This window comes from Schistocerca gregaria, chromosome 1 (genome assembly GCF_023897955.1).
Source record: "Schistocerca gregaria isolate iqSchGreg1 chromosome 1, iqSchGreg1.2, whole genome shotgun sequence".
Taxonomy (NCBI): Eukaryota; Metazoa; Arthropoda; class Insecta; order Orthoptera; family Acrididae; genus Schistocerca; species Schistocerca gregaria.
Window position 1 is genome coordinate 768,734,389 of NC_064920.1, and position 17,752 is coordinate 768,752,140.

General features: G+C 42.2%; 1 protein-coding gene across 1 annotated transcript in view; it reads left to right on the forward strand.

Annotated features, from left to right (window-relative positions):
- Positions 1-6,829, forward strand: part of LOC126268227 (mite allergen Eur m 3-like) — a 65,700-nt gene extending 58,871 nt beyond the window's left edge. The window contains exon 7 of the mRNA XM_049973871.1: positions 6,519-6,829. Within this exon, the coding sequence (XP_049829828.1) occupies positions 6,519-6,662 (144 nt within the window). The 3' untranslated portion in view covers positions 6,663-6,829. The remainder of the gene's footprint in view (positions 1-6,518) is intronic.
- Positions 6,830-17,752: the final 10,923 nt, after the last annotated feature.

Genomic DNA, 17,752 nt, shown 5'->3' on the forward strand with positions numbered 1-17,752 from the left:
AATGCAGGAGGATCTGCAGCGAATTGACGCATGGTGCACGGAATGGCAATTGAATCTCAATGTAGCGAAGTGTAATGTGATGCGAATACATAGAAAGATAGGTCCCTTATCATTTAGCTACAAAATAGCAGGTCAGCAACTGGAAGCAGTTAATTCCATAAATTATCTGGGAGTACGCATTAGGAGTGATTTAAAATGGAATGATCATATAAAGTTGATCGTCGGTAAAGCAGATGCCAGACTGAGATTCATTGGAAGAATCCTAAGGAAATGCAATCCGACAACAAAGGAAGTAGGTTACAGTACGCTTGTTCGCCCAATGCTTGAATACTGCTCAGCGGTGTGGGATCCGCACCAGGTAGGGTTGATAGAAGAGATAGAGAAGATCCAACGGAGAGCAGCGCGCTTCGTTACAGGATCATTTAGTAATTGCGAAAGCGTTACGGAGATGATAGATAAACTCCAGTGGAAGACTCTGCAGGAGAGACGCTCAGTAGCTCGGTACGGGCTTTTGTTGAAGTTTCGAGAACATACCTTCACCGAAGAGTCAAGCAGTATATTGCTCCCTCCTACGTATATCTCGCGAAGAGACCATGAGGATAAAATCAGAGAGATTAGAGCCCACACAGAAGCATACCGACAATCCTTCTTTCCACGTACAATACGAGACTGGAATAGAAGGGAGAACCGATAGAGGTACTCAGGGTACCCTCCGCCACACACCGTCAGGTGGCTTGCGGAGTACGGATGTAGATGTAGATGTAGAACTATAAGAGTGAGAGACCAAGAACGAAGTGCTCGGATTAAAAAAATGGTGTAAGACAGGGATGTAGTCTTTCGCTCCCACTTTTAAATCTATACATCTAAGGAGCAATGTACAGAAGTACAAGAATGGTTCAAGAGAGTAATTAAAATTCAAGATGAAGGGATATCAGTGATACGATTAGCTAATTACACTACTATCCTTAGTGAAAGTGAAGATGAATTACAGGATCTGTTGAACGGAATGAACAGTCTAATGAGTATAGAATATAGATTGAGAGTAAATCGAAGAAAGACGAAAGGTTACGAAGTAGATGAAGTTAAGGAATTCCGCTACCTATGAGGCAAAATAAACCACGACCGTGTAATTTTTCTTCCTATCCATGTAATTATGTAGTTCTCAATTCGTTCGAGTAATCATTCATTCATAATAGGAAACACAATCATAACTCAGAATAATTCGTCGAATATAAAGAGATATTACAACGGATACGAAAACCAGAATAGCACCGACGAAGAGGGCATTACTGGCCAAGAGAAGACTACCAGTATCAAACAAAGGCTTAATCTGAGGAAGTAATTTCTGAGAATGTACGTTTGGAACATAGCATTTTATGATAGTGAAACAAGGACTGTGGGAAAACCGAAACACTAAGGATTCGAAATATTTGAGATGTGTTGCTGCAGACGAATGTTAAACATTACGTGGAGTGATAAGGTAAGGAATGAAGGAGCCCTCTGCGGAATCGGCGAGGGAGGAAATGCATGGGAAAACACTGACAAGAAGAAGCGACAAGGTGATAGAACACTTGTTAAGACATAATGGAGTAACTTCCATGGTACTAGAGGGAGTTGCAGAGGGTAAATTTCAATAACCAGTTTTCTTCTCCGATTGCGAAAACATTCTGTTGGCACCCATCTACATAGGAAGAAATGGTCATCACGATAAAATAAGAGAAATCAGGGCTCGTACGGAAATATTTAAGTTCTCGTTTTTCCCGTGTACCGTTAGAGGGTGGAACGGTAGAGAGACAGCATGAAGGTGGTTCATTGAACCCTCTGCCAGGCACTTTATTGTGAATAGCAGAGTAATCACGTAGATGTAGATGTAAAAGCTGCAGGGGAAGACAGAGACTGGAATACATCCAGCAGATAATGGAGGACATAGACTTGGATGAAAAGGTCGTCACTGGAGAGGAATTCGTGGCGGGCCGCATCAAACTAGTCAAGACTACTGAAAAAAATAGAGGACAGGTACGTTAAATAAAAAATAAAAACCAGATATATTACATCTAGTACAGACTGCAATAGGCGACGCATTGATCCCTCTCTCAAAGCGTAGGTACTCTGTCAATTTCAGCGGACAGAAAAAAAGCAATTATATCTGGCGGTAATTAGCTAGCGTGACACTCGAGAGTAAATGATGTCTGACATCTGAGTTCTTCAACATTAACCGCACTGAACACATTAGAACAGGAACTGAGATTTCTCAAGAGATATTTATCATTCGATTTGAAAACACATTTTGAAAATGGACTCGTTCCTATGAGAGTAAATGGCTAAGGAAATGACTGCTAAGTATGGCCTAGAAAAGGTTTATTATTGTTTCGATGATGATATTTCATTTGGTACAAATTTTAAGGGCCTTGTGGCGTTTCAAGGGAAGTCGCTGTGTGATCGCTTTCTCCTACGACGCCCCTAATGAATTCGTATAGCTTATGTTGGTCAGTCTCATTGCAAAAAATACTTCTGTAAACACTGATTTTGTCAGACAAAACGTATCTGCCAATTCACATGTATACGACAATACAGTTCAGTGATGCAATATTTGCCCTCATCTTTCACCTGAAGAACTAAGTGAGTGCGACTCGTTCAGCAAATGCGAATTCGATCGGTTTATAGCTGTTGATGTGATGTTTACTTTAAATCTATTTATATTCGTAACGCGTACCACAATGAAAAATGCTTGTATCATACAACAAAAAAGGCGAAAATGTTCTAGGCAGAGTCAAGTATTTAACAGAAAAGAACTTGCTTTTCGACTTATCTGGCAGCTTCAGATCAAGATACCTTGACATATTCTCGTATTTTTACTTGTCAGTATTAGTATCCAGTTGATGTAATATAATGCAACATGTCAAGTAACGCAATGATGTCGTGTCGTACAACGTGACACATGCTATCATGTTATCCAACATAGCATTTGTCATGTCGTGCAATATGTCACAACGTGTCATTAAAGTTTAGGATGCATGTATCACCATTCTGAGATACTTCCTACTATACATAGATGCACCCCCATATTCGTAACACTTATAATGGATCATTGGAAACTTTCACACACATTTTTTTAAAAATTTGTTCGAACACGGCGGATATGCACACACTTAATATCTTTCTGATGCTCAGTGAGGTTGCGCAGTTTTATTGCAAACATATTCTGGGAAGCAAGGCCAGTCCCTCGCTTGCAACTTCCGGTTTAAGTTTGTCATTGATTTCCTATTGTTCATGCGAATGTCGGAATAATTCCTGAAACGGCGCGCTAGTATTTTTTTCTTTATAGTTTTGTCTCCGATGATCTGAATGTCAACATAAAAGCTTTAAATCTAACTGTCCTTCTTTCTTTAATTTACTTTGTGGCGTGTGTTAGTGTAGTGGGTGTAGAAGATAGAAATCTATTTACTGGTGCATACATTCGTAGCGCTTTCGTTTTGCACGTTGGTATTCCAATTGCTGTGGGTGTATTGGCCACTGTCTTTTTTTCATTTTAGTTCACTGTTGCAGTTTGAGTTTACATATTGTCATTTTGTCATTTGGTAATAGTGAGTGCTGCTGTGGACGCTAGAAAATTGCGTGCCAGGTAGAGAAATTGGAACATTTCCGACGTGTTCTTCTTTTTGATTCAGTGGAGGGGTGACAGCAGCGGAGGCGGCCAGAAACATTTGCACAGTTACTGGGGGTAATGCCTTTGCACAGAGCACGGCAAGAAAATTGTGTCCTTGTCTTAAGGAGGATCGTTCAGGAAGACTTTTGGGGTTTGATGAAGATTGTTGAAGGGCATTGATCCATAATGATCCACGTCAGCGCACTGGAGCATGTGATCATTCCACCATCGTGCAACATTTGCATGCAATGAAAAGGCTCAAAAATGGGTATCGCATACTCCAAGTCAAAGTCACAAAAATCAGCGGGTGGCCATAGTTTCATCTCCACTTGCTCGTTATCAACTGGCTCGTGGACAACACTGACCATTCCTATTCTGTTTCGTAACTGGTGGCGAGAAATGGTGTTTCTATGCTAACATAGGAAAAGAAATGAGTCATTGAGCCCAAACAAAGCAACAACTTCCCGTACAAAGACCTACGCGCACCCACAAAAGATGATGTTACGCATCTGATTGAACAGCGACGGTGTGGTGAACTGCGAATTGGTTCCCCGACATTTATTGTCAACAAGTTAGACGTCTTACATAATCAATCCACGATCAACTAACAGGAAGAGTGTGTGAAGTGATGTTACTCCACCATAACGCCCGGACGTATTCTACTAAACACTGCTTGGGAATTGGGTTGGGAAATAATTCCGGACCCACCTGATTTACCTGACCATGCACCCTCAGGTTTTTACCTTTTCCGCTCCCTATCGAACAATCTTCAATGTACTTGTTTTCCGGATGATAATGCACTCCGAGTTCTTCGTCTCAAAACCATGTGATTTCTACAGTCACGGAATCGAAAAATTACCCCAGCATCGGAAGACTGTTGTAAATAGTGACGAATAATATATTACTAATGACTAAAGTGTCTGTTACGTTTATCCATTGTGTTTATGGAAAATCGCTGCGAACGTATCTGCGTAGTAGATATGTTTAACTGGGAGATAGTGTCGACCGCGCTTCAGATCTCTCTCGCTACCCATTGATCAGAGTAATGTCCAGACCCCCTTGAAAGTTAAGGTGCTGAGGAAAGCTACCTCCACCTCTATAATGCCCCATCAATATTGCTCTAATCAAAAACCTGCTCTGTACGCTGTGTTAAAATGAAGGCATATAACTACAAATGGTACTTTTAAGGGATCAGATACTTCACAAAATTGATAATTTACCAGCAGACTTATTCTGCTCGTGAGCTTGTGGCATTATCTGTACGACGAAGGCTGCCAGATCTGGTAGTTTCTAAAATACTCACAAGCAGCTGAAGCTAATTATATTCCTGTGACTTAGAATATAACCCATTCCGACTTTATCTTACTTATCTTCAGCCCCATTTTCAGGAAGCAGAGGGATGTACGCATACAACGCCAGTTGTGTTATAATTTAGTTAATTGATGGTAATGACTTCAGTAATACGAGTAGCAATAGAGTCACAAGGTTTTGGAAGATGGATTTCATCTCCATTATCCACAGTGTGATTTCGACAAGATGTCGTTCGTGCAAGACGGAGCTCGAGCCCATCAAAGCAGGTGAGTGTTTGATGTCCCGGAGGAGCACTTTGGGGACCGCATTCTGGCTCTGGGGTACCCATAGACCACTGGCATCGGCCTCAATTGGCCGCCATATTCTCCTGATCTGAACACATGCGACTCCTTTTTGTGCGACTGTATTAAAGACAACGCGTATAGCAGTAACCCCAAAACCATTGCTGAGCTGAGAACAGCTATTCAGGAGGTCGTCGACGACATAGATGTTCCAAGACTTCAGCGGGTCATGCAAATTTCTCTATTCGCCCGCGGCACATCGTCGCCAATGTCGAACGTGTCATAACTTAAATCCAAATATCTCTAGTGACGTTTACATGTTGAATAAAGTATGTGCACGCCATAATTTGTAACTAATTTACGTTTTCTTTAGTATAGTTCAATAATTGTCACGCTGTGAATAATCTATACTGCTATACAAAGAAAAGTGATTGTTTAATGTTGTTATCAAAAATCTCGAAAAGTTCTTGACCTATTTGCTTCAAATTCTTGCACATTTATCAAACATTCAGATGAACATAGGCTTCATTATACACACCACTTTATTTTAAAATTTTACACGATACCTAGGCTTCATTATACACATACGACCAATTTACGTTAAAATTTTACATGATACCACAGTGAACATTCAGGCCGACATTGACTGATTTCTATCGAAACAGAAATTTATAGACTTTTTTGTTAGAAACCGCTACGAGAGAGAAAATACTATTCTCTGTTTTGGAAATGTGTGATTTCGTTTTCTTCCTCGTAGATGGTTTCAGCTGCATAGAAGGGCAGTTAAAACAGTGGACAAATGCTTTCCCAAATATACTCTTTTTCCTTGTACATAAATTTAGACAACAGTTGTATGCACAACAATTTACTATTTTATTTTCTTCCTCGCAGGTGGTTGTGACAGAAAACGGAAAAATTGTATTCATTGCCAAATTGTAATCCTACCCGTTAACAGATTAAAACTGTATTAAATAATGTCATTGAAGTTACAATCCTCCCAGACCAAGCAGCTTGGGGAGGTCTCCATCACACCCCATATACTAGTGAACCCAACAGATTTAACTAATGGTTTTAAGCGACTTCAGTTCCCAGGCAAGGATTCGCTTGCAATGTTAACATACAAGGAGTTGGACAGAGAGGGGAGGAGGATGTGAACTTACGGAGGGGGAAGAAGAAGACGTGTAGAGAGAGAGAGAGAGGGGAGATGGAGGTTAGGATGTGTATCCAATTCTCAGACATATTTGGCAACTGCGAAGTATGTGTGTATGTTGGTGTTGCAGGGCGACTCTGGCGGTCCGCTGTTCGTGGATGGAGAGGTGGTGGGCCTCGTGTCGTACGCATACGGCTGTGCCCGTCGAGGCTACCCCACCATCTACACCAGGGTCTCCTCCTACATAGACTGGATCTCTGGATATGTCAACTAGGCACGCCACCCAAGTGGATGTGGCTGGCGTCCGTGTCCCACTGCAAAATAACAACGGATAGGAAAGAAGTCGTCTTTCTTCTTAAATATACAATCATGTTTTGCCTGTTTTCATGTTTTATGATCAGCAGCAGATAACTCAGTAAATTAATAAAACATTAGAAATTATTTCCTTCTTCTTATTTTAGACAAAATATCTGTTGTGGTTCAAATGTTTTAGAGACCTGCCTGTATCTCTTATCCTTCAGACAATGTAAGGAAGATAAACCTAACAACCATAATGAGAGAGGAAGAACTCCCAAGAGTTATCCGTGGCCATCTTGAGTGCAGTGCATGCTTAAGGTATTGACGTGACCAACTAAGCGACATAACAGTCAACTAAAAAAGATATTTGTATAGTAACTAACTTTTCGGTTTGATTCCACTTAACCATCTTGATCCTGTCTAAAGTGAAAATTTCAAAAAAGCAAATGTCTAACAACACAGTAAAGATAGACTCCAAATTTACACAATCAAGCGCACAAACTTACGAACACATTCACTTCCCCAGTCGAAGCGCTGGTGTGGTGTTAAGGCGAGATGCATGAACTTTACTCTTCTTCGCAACACACACACACACATCCATTTACATACATACTGCGTATGTGCGTGTGTGAAATGTAACGGGCAGCATCCGGAAGAGATGGCGGGAACGAAATCCATGAGAGAGAGATCTTCTGGAGATATTTCAGTGATTACAAAATTGATTCAAATAGCGAAAAAATTTGTTATTAAAGGCATAACGTAGCACCCGCTCTGGACTGGGTGCACGCACTGATTCGAATGGGAAGAGGGTTACAAGGCCGTTCTATTCTGTCTGAAGCAAGCTGGTCCACAACTGCTGTAAATGGTCCATGATATCTTTGATAATATAAATGAGACGGAGTTGACATCTGACGTGGTCCCACACATATTCATCAATGACAGATCTAGGATACAGCTTACCGTGGAAGAGCTTCAACATCACGAACGTTTTGTAGAGAAGAGCGCTATGTGTGGACGAGCATAGTCCTGTTGAAAAATGACTCCACACGACTGTCATATGAGATGTAGCAAATAAGAACACAGGGTGTCAGTGGCGTATACCGCTGTGCCGACCAAGTTCCCCTGATCACAACTGATGGCTCTCCACATCGTGACGCCCTGAGTAACACTGCTGTGCGCCTCTCCCAAACGTTGTAAGAAAGTGATCTCCCCACGGGTCGCCCCACACTCCATGATTGTTATCCGCAGTACTAAAAACCCTGATGCATTGCTGAACATAACGCAACGACATTCATCAGCGTACTTTGCTACTCAGTCGCATTACGACTCCAAACACAGCCATTTGTGTTGTGATGTTAAAAATGTTCAAATGTGTGTGAAATCTGCTACGGTCATCAGTCCCTAAGCTTACACAGTACTTAATCTAAATTATCCTAATGACAAACACACACACACCCATGCCCGAGGGAGGACTCGAACCTCCGCCGGGACCAGCCGCACCGTCCATGACTGCAGCGCCCTTGACCGCTCAGCTAATCTCGCGCGGCTGTTGTGATCTTAACGGCAGCACACGTATTGAACGGTAATTCCATAGCCTGGCTGATGCTAGCATCCAATCAATGGTATGGGACGACACAGAACGTTGTAGAGAGTTCTTTATGTACACTGAAGAGCCAAAGAAACTGGTGCACCCACCTAATATCGACGTGAGCACGCAGAAGTGTCGCAACAAAGACGTGGCATGGACTCAAATAATGTCTGAATTAGTGCTGGATGGAACGGACATCATGAATCTTGCTGTTCATAAATCCGTAAGAGTATGAGGAGATTTCTTCTGAACAGCGTGTTGCAAAGCATCCCTTGCAGATGTGCTCAATAATGCTTATGTCTGGGGAGCTTGGTGGCCAGCGGAAGTCTTTTAACTCGGAAGAGTGTTCCTGGAGCCACTCTGGAGCAGTCCTAGACGTGTTGAGTGTCGCATTGTCCTGGTGAAATTGCCCAAGTCCCTCGAAATCCACAATGGAGATGAATGTATGCAGCTGATCAGACAGGATGCCTACCTGTCAGAGTCATATCTAGATTATCAGTCCCCTGCTGGCATGCAGGATCCATGGGTTATTAAGGTTGTCTCCATACTCGTACACGTCCGTCCACTCGATACAATTTGAAACGAGACTCGTCCGACCAGGCAGCATGTTCACAATCATCAACAGTCCAATGGCGTTGTTGACGGGCCCAGGCGAGGGGTAAAGATTTGCATCATGCAGTCATTAAGGGTACACGAATGGTCCGTGGGCTCCGAAGGCCTGTATCGATGATGTTTCGTTGAACAGTTCGCACGCTGACACTTGTTGATGACCCAACATTGAAATCTGCAGCAATTTGCGGAAGGGATGCACTTCTATCACGTTGAACGATTCTCTTCAGTCGTCGTTGGTCGCATTCTTGCAGGATCATTTTCCGACCACAGCATGTTGGAGATCTGATGTTTTACCGCTTTCTTATATTCACGGTATACTCGTGAAATGATCATACAGGAAGAGCCGCACTTCATCGCTACTTCAGAGATGCTGTGTCCCATCGCTTGTGCTCCGACTATAACACCACGTTCAAACTCACTTAACTCTTGATAATTTGCCATTGTAGCAACACTAACCGATCTAACAACTGCGCCAGACATTTTATGTCTTATTTAGGCATTGTCGACAGCAACGCCGAATACTGTCTGTTTACATATCTCTGTATTTGAATACGCATCCCTAATCTAGTTCTCTTGGCGCTTCAGTGTATTTGACTGTACTGAAACAAGATCACATTTCCTGTCAACCCCTGACGTTTCCTTTCCTCCTCCCCATCTTGATGCTTTGCTCTTTTTGTTGGTTGCTTTAGTCGCAAGGTTACATGCTCCGCTGACCGGCCACAGATGGATTGGAGGATGGCAAGCTTAGCTGTGAAGGAGTTACTGCGTGACTGATGCCCCGCCCCTATCCACCGCCACCCTGGTCAAACACACCTGCATCGGCGATCTCACTCACACAGGACCATCCTCCACACCGCTCCACCGTAAGCGATCGCACTTCTGCGATGGAGAAGAATTGTTCATAACATCAACGCATCTCTTATAATCAAGCACCTTTTAGAAAGGAAAAAACAATCGCGATGATAGTAAATGACCTTTTTCCACGAAAATAGGGGCAGTCCATTTTCCTTTAGTTTATGAGAAAAATCGGAATAGTTTTTATGTTCGACTGTATGATACAATCCGCCGATCATTATTTTGCGACATCCATCAAAGTGCACCACCTCCAGTTACAAATGATTGGGCTATATACCCCTTATACATGTCCACAACTTTGCTGAGAAAACTGTCTATCACTGCAGGATGTCAGCGTTATTTTTAAGCTTTCATCATCAGAGAAAAGAAAAAGCTAGAATTTACATGCCAAAGAAAGAAACACATGTGTATTAGATAATTTCTTTCAGCTTGATGGACAAATTACACAACCTGAGAGCATCTGTTGCATTCAAATCAGTAAATAAAGTGTCAGGCACATGTGTATTAGAAACAATTCAGACACGTAAAATAATATTAGAGAATAGAATCTTTCATGCCATTGGCTCACATGTCGGAAAAAAAACACAATCATTTTACCTTCGACAACAACATGCTATAACTGAAGAAGACGTTGTTGTTTTGAACACTATGGCGTGTCCATCTTTTATCAATGCCAATCTGATCTCACCTGTGTTTACGAAAGAAATCGTGAGAGCCTGTCTTACAATAGAACCTCCTATAAGATTTTACTGAATATCTCTCTGTCTTCCGTTATATCGAAAGCAGTTTCCGTCTGCATGCTTGCATTTGACAGTTTTGTTCCATAACTCCTCTCTACCGACATGTCTGTAAAGTTGCTAATCATATAGCAGAGTCTTGTATTCTAATTTTGAAAGCAATTTGATCATGACAGCCTGTTTCACGCAATCCACTCACATATTGGGAAATAAAGCACTATCATTTCTAGGTTCCACAACGGAATATAATTCAAGTTGTGTCTACTTTAAATTAGAGGTTATGAAGTAAGAAAGAACACAGGACTTGTTCTAACACCTGTTTTTTAAACACGTAATCGTGACAATAATAGTAGAGAGAATCATGTTTTCACGAAAGTAGATAAAGCTGATTTCTACTGTGAGCAAAATCGATGTAGTTTTGAGAGAAATATCTGTGCTGGCGTAAGCTGCCGGCATCACACAAGTCAGCAAAGAGGTTGCTAGAATATTGGTAGTAGACACTGAAGCAAGTGCGCCTGTCAGGAGAGAGGCCAACGACAGACTAGCAAGCAACGCCCGCCAATGCCCTCGCGACCGCAAGTATTTAAAACCCGCCGCAGACTGGAGATCCCAGTCAGAGAGTCAGACTCAGTCGCAATCAAAGTCAGTCGCAGTCGATCAGTCGCAGTATCAGTCACTATTCTAGTTGGCGTCTGTCAGTTCACATCACAGGTTTTGAGAGTGTAGTGTTTATGGTGGGACTTGTACTTCACCAGCAGTGAGGCTAACGTGAACTGCTATGGAACAGTTTGTACCACAACACATGGATGCTCCTTGTTCTTGTTAATAAAGAACCGTGTTAAAAATGTGTGCAGTTGTGTTGTAGAAAGAGTATACCAGCCACCAAACAACACCCTCTCCCTTGCTTCCCCTGGTACAAGACTCTACAGTGTCACCGCCGACGCCAAATTATCTGTATCCAAACTTTAACCAGTTAATACACTCCTTGTAATAGAACTTCCTATAAGATTTTACCACACGTCTCTCTTCTGATATATTAAAAAGACAAATACTGTCTGCATGCATATTATATATACATGTGTCACTCCATTGGGGCATAGGGTCAATGCTCAAAAGCTTGTATATATCTGCATAAAGTTTTGTCAACTATACTGGAAGAAGACTATATCCAGTAGACTATCAATCACAAGAGAGTGTTCTTTTATTGCTCCCTGATAAACAGTTTAATACATTGTTTTTTCGGCTGTAACACGTTCAAGTAGTGTATGACTGGAGTTATGTACATCACCATACACATTGTTGTTCTGCCATGAGTTCGAAGATGTGTTAGCCGCTAAACCGATATTAACATGTTTTCGTTCTTTGCCTCTCGCAGAAAGCCGAACATCTTGTGTAAACTATGTAGCTCCCACAACATATAGGTTGGTAGAAATAAAACACTGAGGCGATGTTTCTCAATGACAAGGCGCCCTTCATGTGTCAGTCAATCATTATGTGGTAATCAACAGCATATCAATGGACAGATGGGATGAGAAAGACACTGTTAATATGGGGTGATGAACGGTAATACACATTGCAGTTGATAGTGCGATCAGTTTTAGCAATTTAACCAGTTGTTCCATAATTTAAATGCCAGCCAATGACGCAGCAGAATGCTGCCCAATTTTTGCATCATCGCTAAATCATTCCTCCACTACTTTTCAGCTACCATATACGAGACTTCGAATGCAGCCAGATGACTGTGCAGTACATCCGTTCGATCATATATACCAAAGTATACCAGACAGCGTCCTATACCGATGAAATTAGGTTATCTACATATTTCCAGCGCATCGATCATAGTACGGAATTTACGAACACGGCTGGCCATATTTCCCTTGTAGGAATGGGTGTTACGGAGCCTTGGGAGAGATAGGCTTGAAAATAGAATGTGGTTTTGTGTAGGGACTCTATTCCACGACCGTCGGACTGCCCGCCTGCACTCTTTCCGCTGCGGCATCCGTTACCCCGATAGCATAGACGTCGCCGTTCCATTGTACAGAAGAAGTTTGCGTATATTCACAGCTGCAAATCCAGTTTCTGTATTTCAGAGTAGTCTCTCACCTATATCTACATACTATGTAGGCATTGTACAACGCATGCCAGGAGAAACTCCCAAACTAATAAGGGAACAACACTTACTCTTTACCGTCGATTTCGTCCAAACTTATGGCAAGTGTATGGCTTGGCCAGGAATGAAAGGGACAAACGTGGAAGCGCCAGATGGCCATTTGTTTAGAAAAAATAGCATTTTTGGCGCCGGTCGGCTCATGGACCTTATCCCACGCACTTAAATCGCGTGAGTCGGAGACAGACACCCACATGCACATACTGGGAAGAAGGTTCCCCAGAAGACACGTATTCTTCTGTGGGAAATATGCGTACAATAGACATACATTACATTTAAACTAAATAATAACATTGTATGCATGAAACAGAATGCGTACCTCATATGTTCTAAAACTCGGTGCATAAAACTGGAATTTTCCGGTGCTCAGACCTCGGGTTCTGATCGTCATAAAGAAGTATGGTCAAATGTTTTGAATAGAATTTGGACTAGGTACCATTTGTACATCAAACAGAAGGATCATCTTACTGTCACTATCCTACTGTACAGGGTCAAACTATGAGTATTACACACTTCTTCCTGCTTAGACAAATGGAGAAAATCGGTTGGTTCTTTTTGTATCTGCTTTAGTCTACGGTAGGTTTCATGGGACTTATGGAGGCACCATTACTTCATGGGCAGTTCCTCGGGAAACCCCTGAAAAGTTTTTTTTTTTACCGTACTTTCACCGTCACCAGCGGACCAAAACCCAGCTCAGGGTTCCAATACGGCTCCGCACAGCAAATGGCATGTTCCCAAGTCCCCGACTCAAACAACGTTCAAAATTTATTGGTATCTTTATCTGTTTTCAGAATACATACGTTCAAAGTTACCCTAATTCTACATGTAAAATACGGCACGAGGCGCAATGTACGTAGTAAATAACCGCAGTAAATTGCTCAAATTTTAACGGAATATTCTCTAGGCATCTATCGAAAGGAGTCGTCTCCCAGTTTTCAAAAATCATTATCCGTTATCACTGTCCTCACTGTCACTATCTGACTCTTGCTCTCTAATACTTCCTTCCTTCCTTCCTACTGATACTGTCTATTCTCACTGGCACAATCTGTCTCTTCCTCGTGTCAGTGTCATGTACTCAGTCTCTCATTACCACTGGCCTTAATCCCCTTCCACTTTCTCTGTCTCTTTATTCCTCTCCACCGTCCCCCTTGTACTATCTCCTACAATCTTTTCCTAGCACTGTTCTCTCACAGTCAGTTATGTTCCACTGCCACTGTTCCTCTCTCTCTGTCTCTCTCTCTCTGACACACACACACACACACACACACACACACACACTGCCATTGACTCGTTCGCTCTTTCTATAACACAAGTACTGTCCATTTTCTCCCTGTGTTTATTACTTTTCCATCTCTTTGCAACTACCACTGTCTTCTCCTCCCCGAGCATAAAAAACCGCGAAAATGATGGCATGCCACAGTTTTTGGGAAATCTTTGAAAGGTGCTTAGGAAGGCAGATGAGGTGGCTGGCATCCCACTCTTCAGTCATACTCATTTAAAGAAACATGAACATATTCGCATTTTTTGTGGTCCAGAAGTTGCATTTTTCCTCTGGTTCACTGCTGCAGCAGGGCATGTAACTCGTATGAAATGAAATGTATTGGTCAGTAAAATTTTAATAGTTTGCGTACGTGAAATTGAAGGGACGCGAAACTAATTTTACACCTCATACCGGATTGCAAGTGCAGAAAAATTTGCATGTGCTTCAGTACTACAACATGAAGTTCCCAGCTGATAACAGAGACAATTTACAGCATATTTCTCCACGCTACGTCACTTTATAAACTACGTTTTTGCCTCGCACCGCAACTTACGAGAGTATTTTGCGTGTACATGTAGGGTAACTTTGAAGGTTTGTGTCTCGGAAACGGATGGAATTGCGAAGGAAATTTTCAAGGTTATTCGACATAGGGATTGTATAAATACATTGTAAAAATTACAGCCATTTGGAATGTGTAACCCCTTTGGAATCTGTGGCTGAGTTTTGGTACTCAAAAAACATGTTTCTCGATAACGGATAATGATTTTTGAAAACTGGGAGACGACTCCTTTCGATAGATGCCTAGAGAATATTCCGTTAAAATTTGAGCAATTTACTGCGGTTATTTACTACGTACATTGCGCCTCGTGCCGTATTTTACATGTAGAATTAGGGTAACTTTGAACGTATGTATTCTGAAAACAGATAAAGATACCAATAAATTTTGAACGTTGTTTGAGTCGGGGACTTGGGAACATGCCATTTGCTGTGCGGAGCCGTATTGGAACCCTGAGCTGGGTTTTGGTCCGCTGGTGACGGTGAAAGTACGGTAAAAAAAAAAACTTTTCAGGGGTTTCCCGAGGAACTGCCCATGAAGTAATGGTGCCTCCATAAGTCCCATGAAACCTACCGTAGACTAAAGCAGATACAAAAAGAACCAACCGATTTTCTCCATTTGTCTAAGCAGGAAGAAGTGTGTAATACTCATAGTTTGACCCTGTACAGTAGGATAGTGACAGTAAGATGATCCTTCTGTTTGATGTACAAATGGTACCTAGTCCAAATTCTATTCAAAACATTTGACCATACTTCTTTATGACGATCAGAACCCGAGGTCTGAGCACCGGAAAATTCCAGTTTTATGCACCGAGTTTTAGAACATATGAGGTACGCATTCTGTTTCATGCATACAATGTTATTATTTAGTTTAAATGTAATGTATGTCTATTGTACGCATATTTCCCACAGAAGAATACGTGTCTTCTGGGGAACCTTCTTCCCAGTATGTGCATGTGGGTGTCTGTCTCCGACTCACGCGATTTAAGTGCGTGGGATAAGGTCCATGAGCCGACCGGCGCCAAAAATGCTATTTTTTCTAAACAAATGGCCATCTGGCGCTTCCACGTTTGTCCCTTTCATTCCTGGCCAAGCCATACACTTGCCATAAGTTTGGACGAAATCGACGGTAAAGAGTAAGTGTTGTTCCCTTATTAGTTTGGGAGTTTCTCCTGGCATGCGTTGTACAATGCCTACATAGTATGTAGATATAGGTGAGAGACTACTCTGAAATACAGAAACTGGATTTGCAGCTGTGAATATACGCAAACTTCTTCTGTACAATGGAACGGCGACGTTGAAAATTTGTTCCATACCGAGACGGGAACCATGATTTCCCGTCTGTCGGGAGCGGTAGCCTTAACTTTTTCAGCTATCCACTCAAGCTTCACAGCCAGACCTAAACTCTTGTATGTCGTCGCCCATATGTCATTCAGCTGCACTCGTACAATTATTGTAATTTTTGTGCAGGGGAGCAATTTTATCGAAAGCTGCTAGCCTTGCACCGGTGGATACTACAGTGACTGTCTTTGTAAGAAGTAGGGGCCTTAATTATCGTTTGGCAGTGGAAGTTGGAAGATATTCTAATGCGTTAATGCGGAACGGATTTATAGTGGAAAGGAATTCGATTCCGTATTAACGCATTAGCATATCTGCCAAGAATCGCTGCCATACGATAATTACAGCCAACACTGAATCTCTGAGAATAACTGCATTTTAATTACACTGACAGGAAAAAATCGCAACACCAAAAAATAAAGTTGAGTAATGAAAGTTCGGGAATATATCTGTCTAGGTAACAGATTGAAGTGATTACCAATGCAACATGAAGGTTAATGTAAGCACGAAATAGGCTGTTGCAAATGTAAAATGAAGGCAGTGAAAATCTCGTAACTCCATTTTATTAAATTTTGAAGGTGAAGGAAAAATGTTTTCTTAAGTTGCTATATGTGTAACCGTGTTGTAGAAGTCTAACTAATCACAGATTATAGGAATCCATGGACTTTCAAATCTCCCTTTGATCAAGATGCTGCTACTGGAATTACGAGTTTTCACTGATATATGGAGTTATGAAATTTCCATTGCCTACCATCGATATGTGCTCGTTTGGAGTCAGATCTGATGATCGAGCAGGCCAAAACAAGATGTCGATTCCAAATAACATGTCGGTTTACAATTGCTATACGTAGGTGAACGCTATCCTGTTGGAAAGCACCCCCTGGAATGCTGTTCGTGAATGTCATAACAGGTCGAATCACCAGAGTGACGTATCAGTTTGTAGTCGGGGTGCTTGGGATAATCATGGGCCATTACTGGCACAGAGACAGAAACAGCTTTCAGAAGAAAGCACAAAAGACGTCCATCGTGTCCTCAAACGAGCTCTCACTTGACATCACTGCAGTCATAAATAGTCGTAGTTTTGGGTAGAGGCGCTACAGTCTAGAACCGAGCGACTCCTACGCTCGCAGGTTCGAATGCTGCCTCGGGCATGGATATATGTGATGTCCTTAGGTTAGTTAGGTTTAAGTAGTTGTGTACGGTGGTGGTTGTTGTTAGTGTTTAACGTCCCGTCGACAACGAGGTCATTAAAGACGGAGCGCAAGCTCGGGTTAGGGAAGGATTGGGAAGGAAATCGGCCGTGCCCTTTTCAAAGGAACCATCCCGGCATTTGCCTCAAACGATTTAGGGAAATCACGGAAAACCTAAATCAGGATGGCCGGAGACGGGATTGAACCGTCGTCCTCCCGAATGCGAGTCCAGTGTGCTAACCACTGCGCCACCTCGCTCGGTAGATGTGTACGTTCTAGGGCACTGGTGACCTTAGAAGTTAACTCCCATAGTGCTCAGAGCCATTTTTGGGTAGGTGGAATGGACACTACAGGGCGTCTGGGTCGGAGCTGTAATTGAAGCAACCGATTTGTACAAGTTCGTTGTGTCACTGTGGTGCCAACTGCTGCCTAAGTTGCTGCTGCAGATGCAGTACGATCCACCAGAACCAAACGCCGAAGAGGTTCGGCAGTGCCACACGACCGTGCAGAGCCCGGTCTACTTGCGACTGTATATTCTCGTGACACCTTGTAATATTAGTAATTTTCGCCTCTCAAACATTAATATACACTCAATAGTAAACGCCTGATGGCCTAAAGTTATCGAACAATTGTAAAGTAAAAGAAATCTATTATTCTCTATCTTTTCCGTTCTTGCGTGGGACCTATAAATGTCTATGTACATGGTATCGATTAATGATATAAAAAAGAATTCTGTTGTTTTAAGACAAATGAGGCACTGGGCG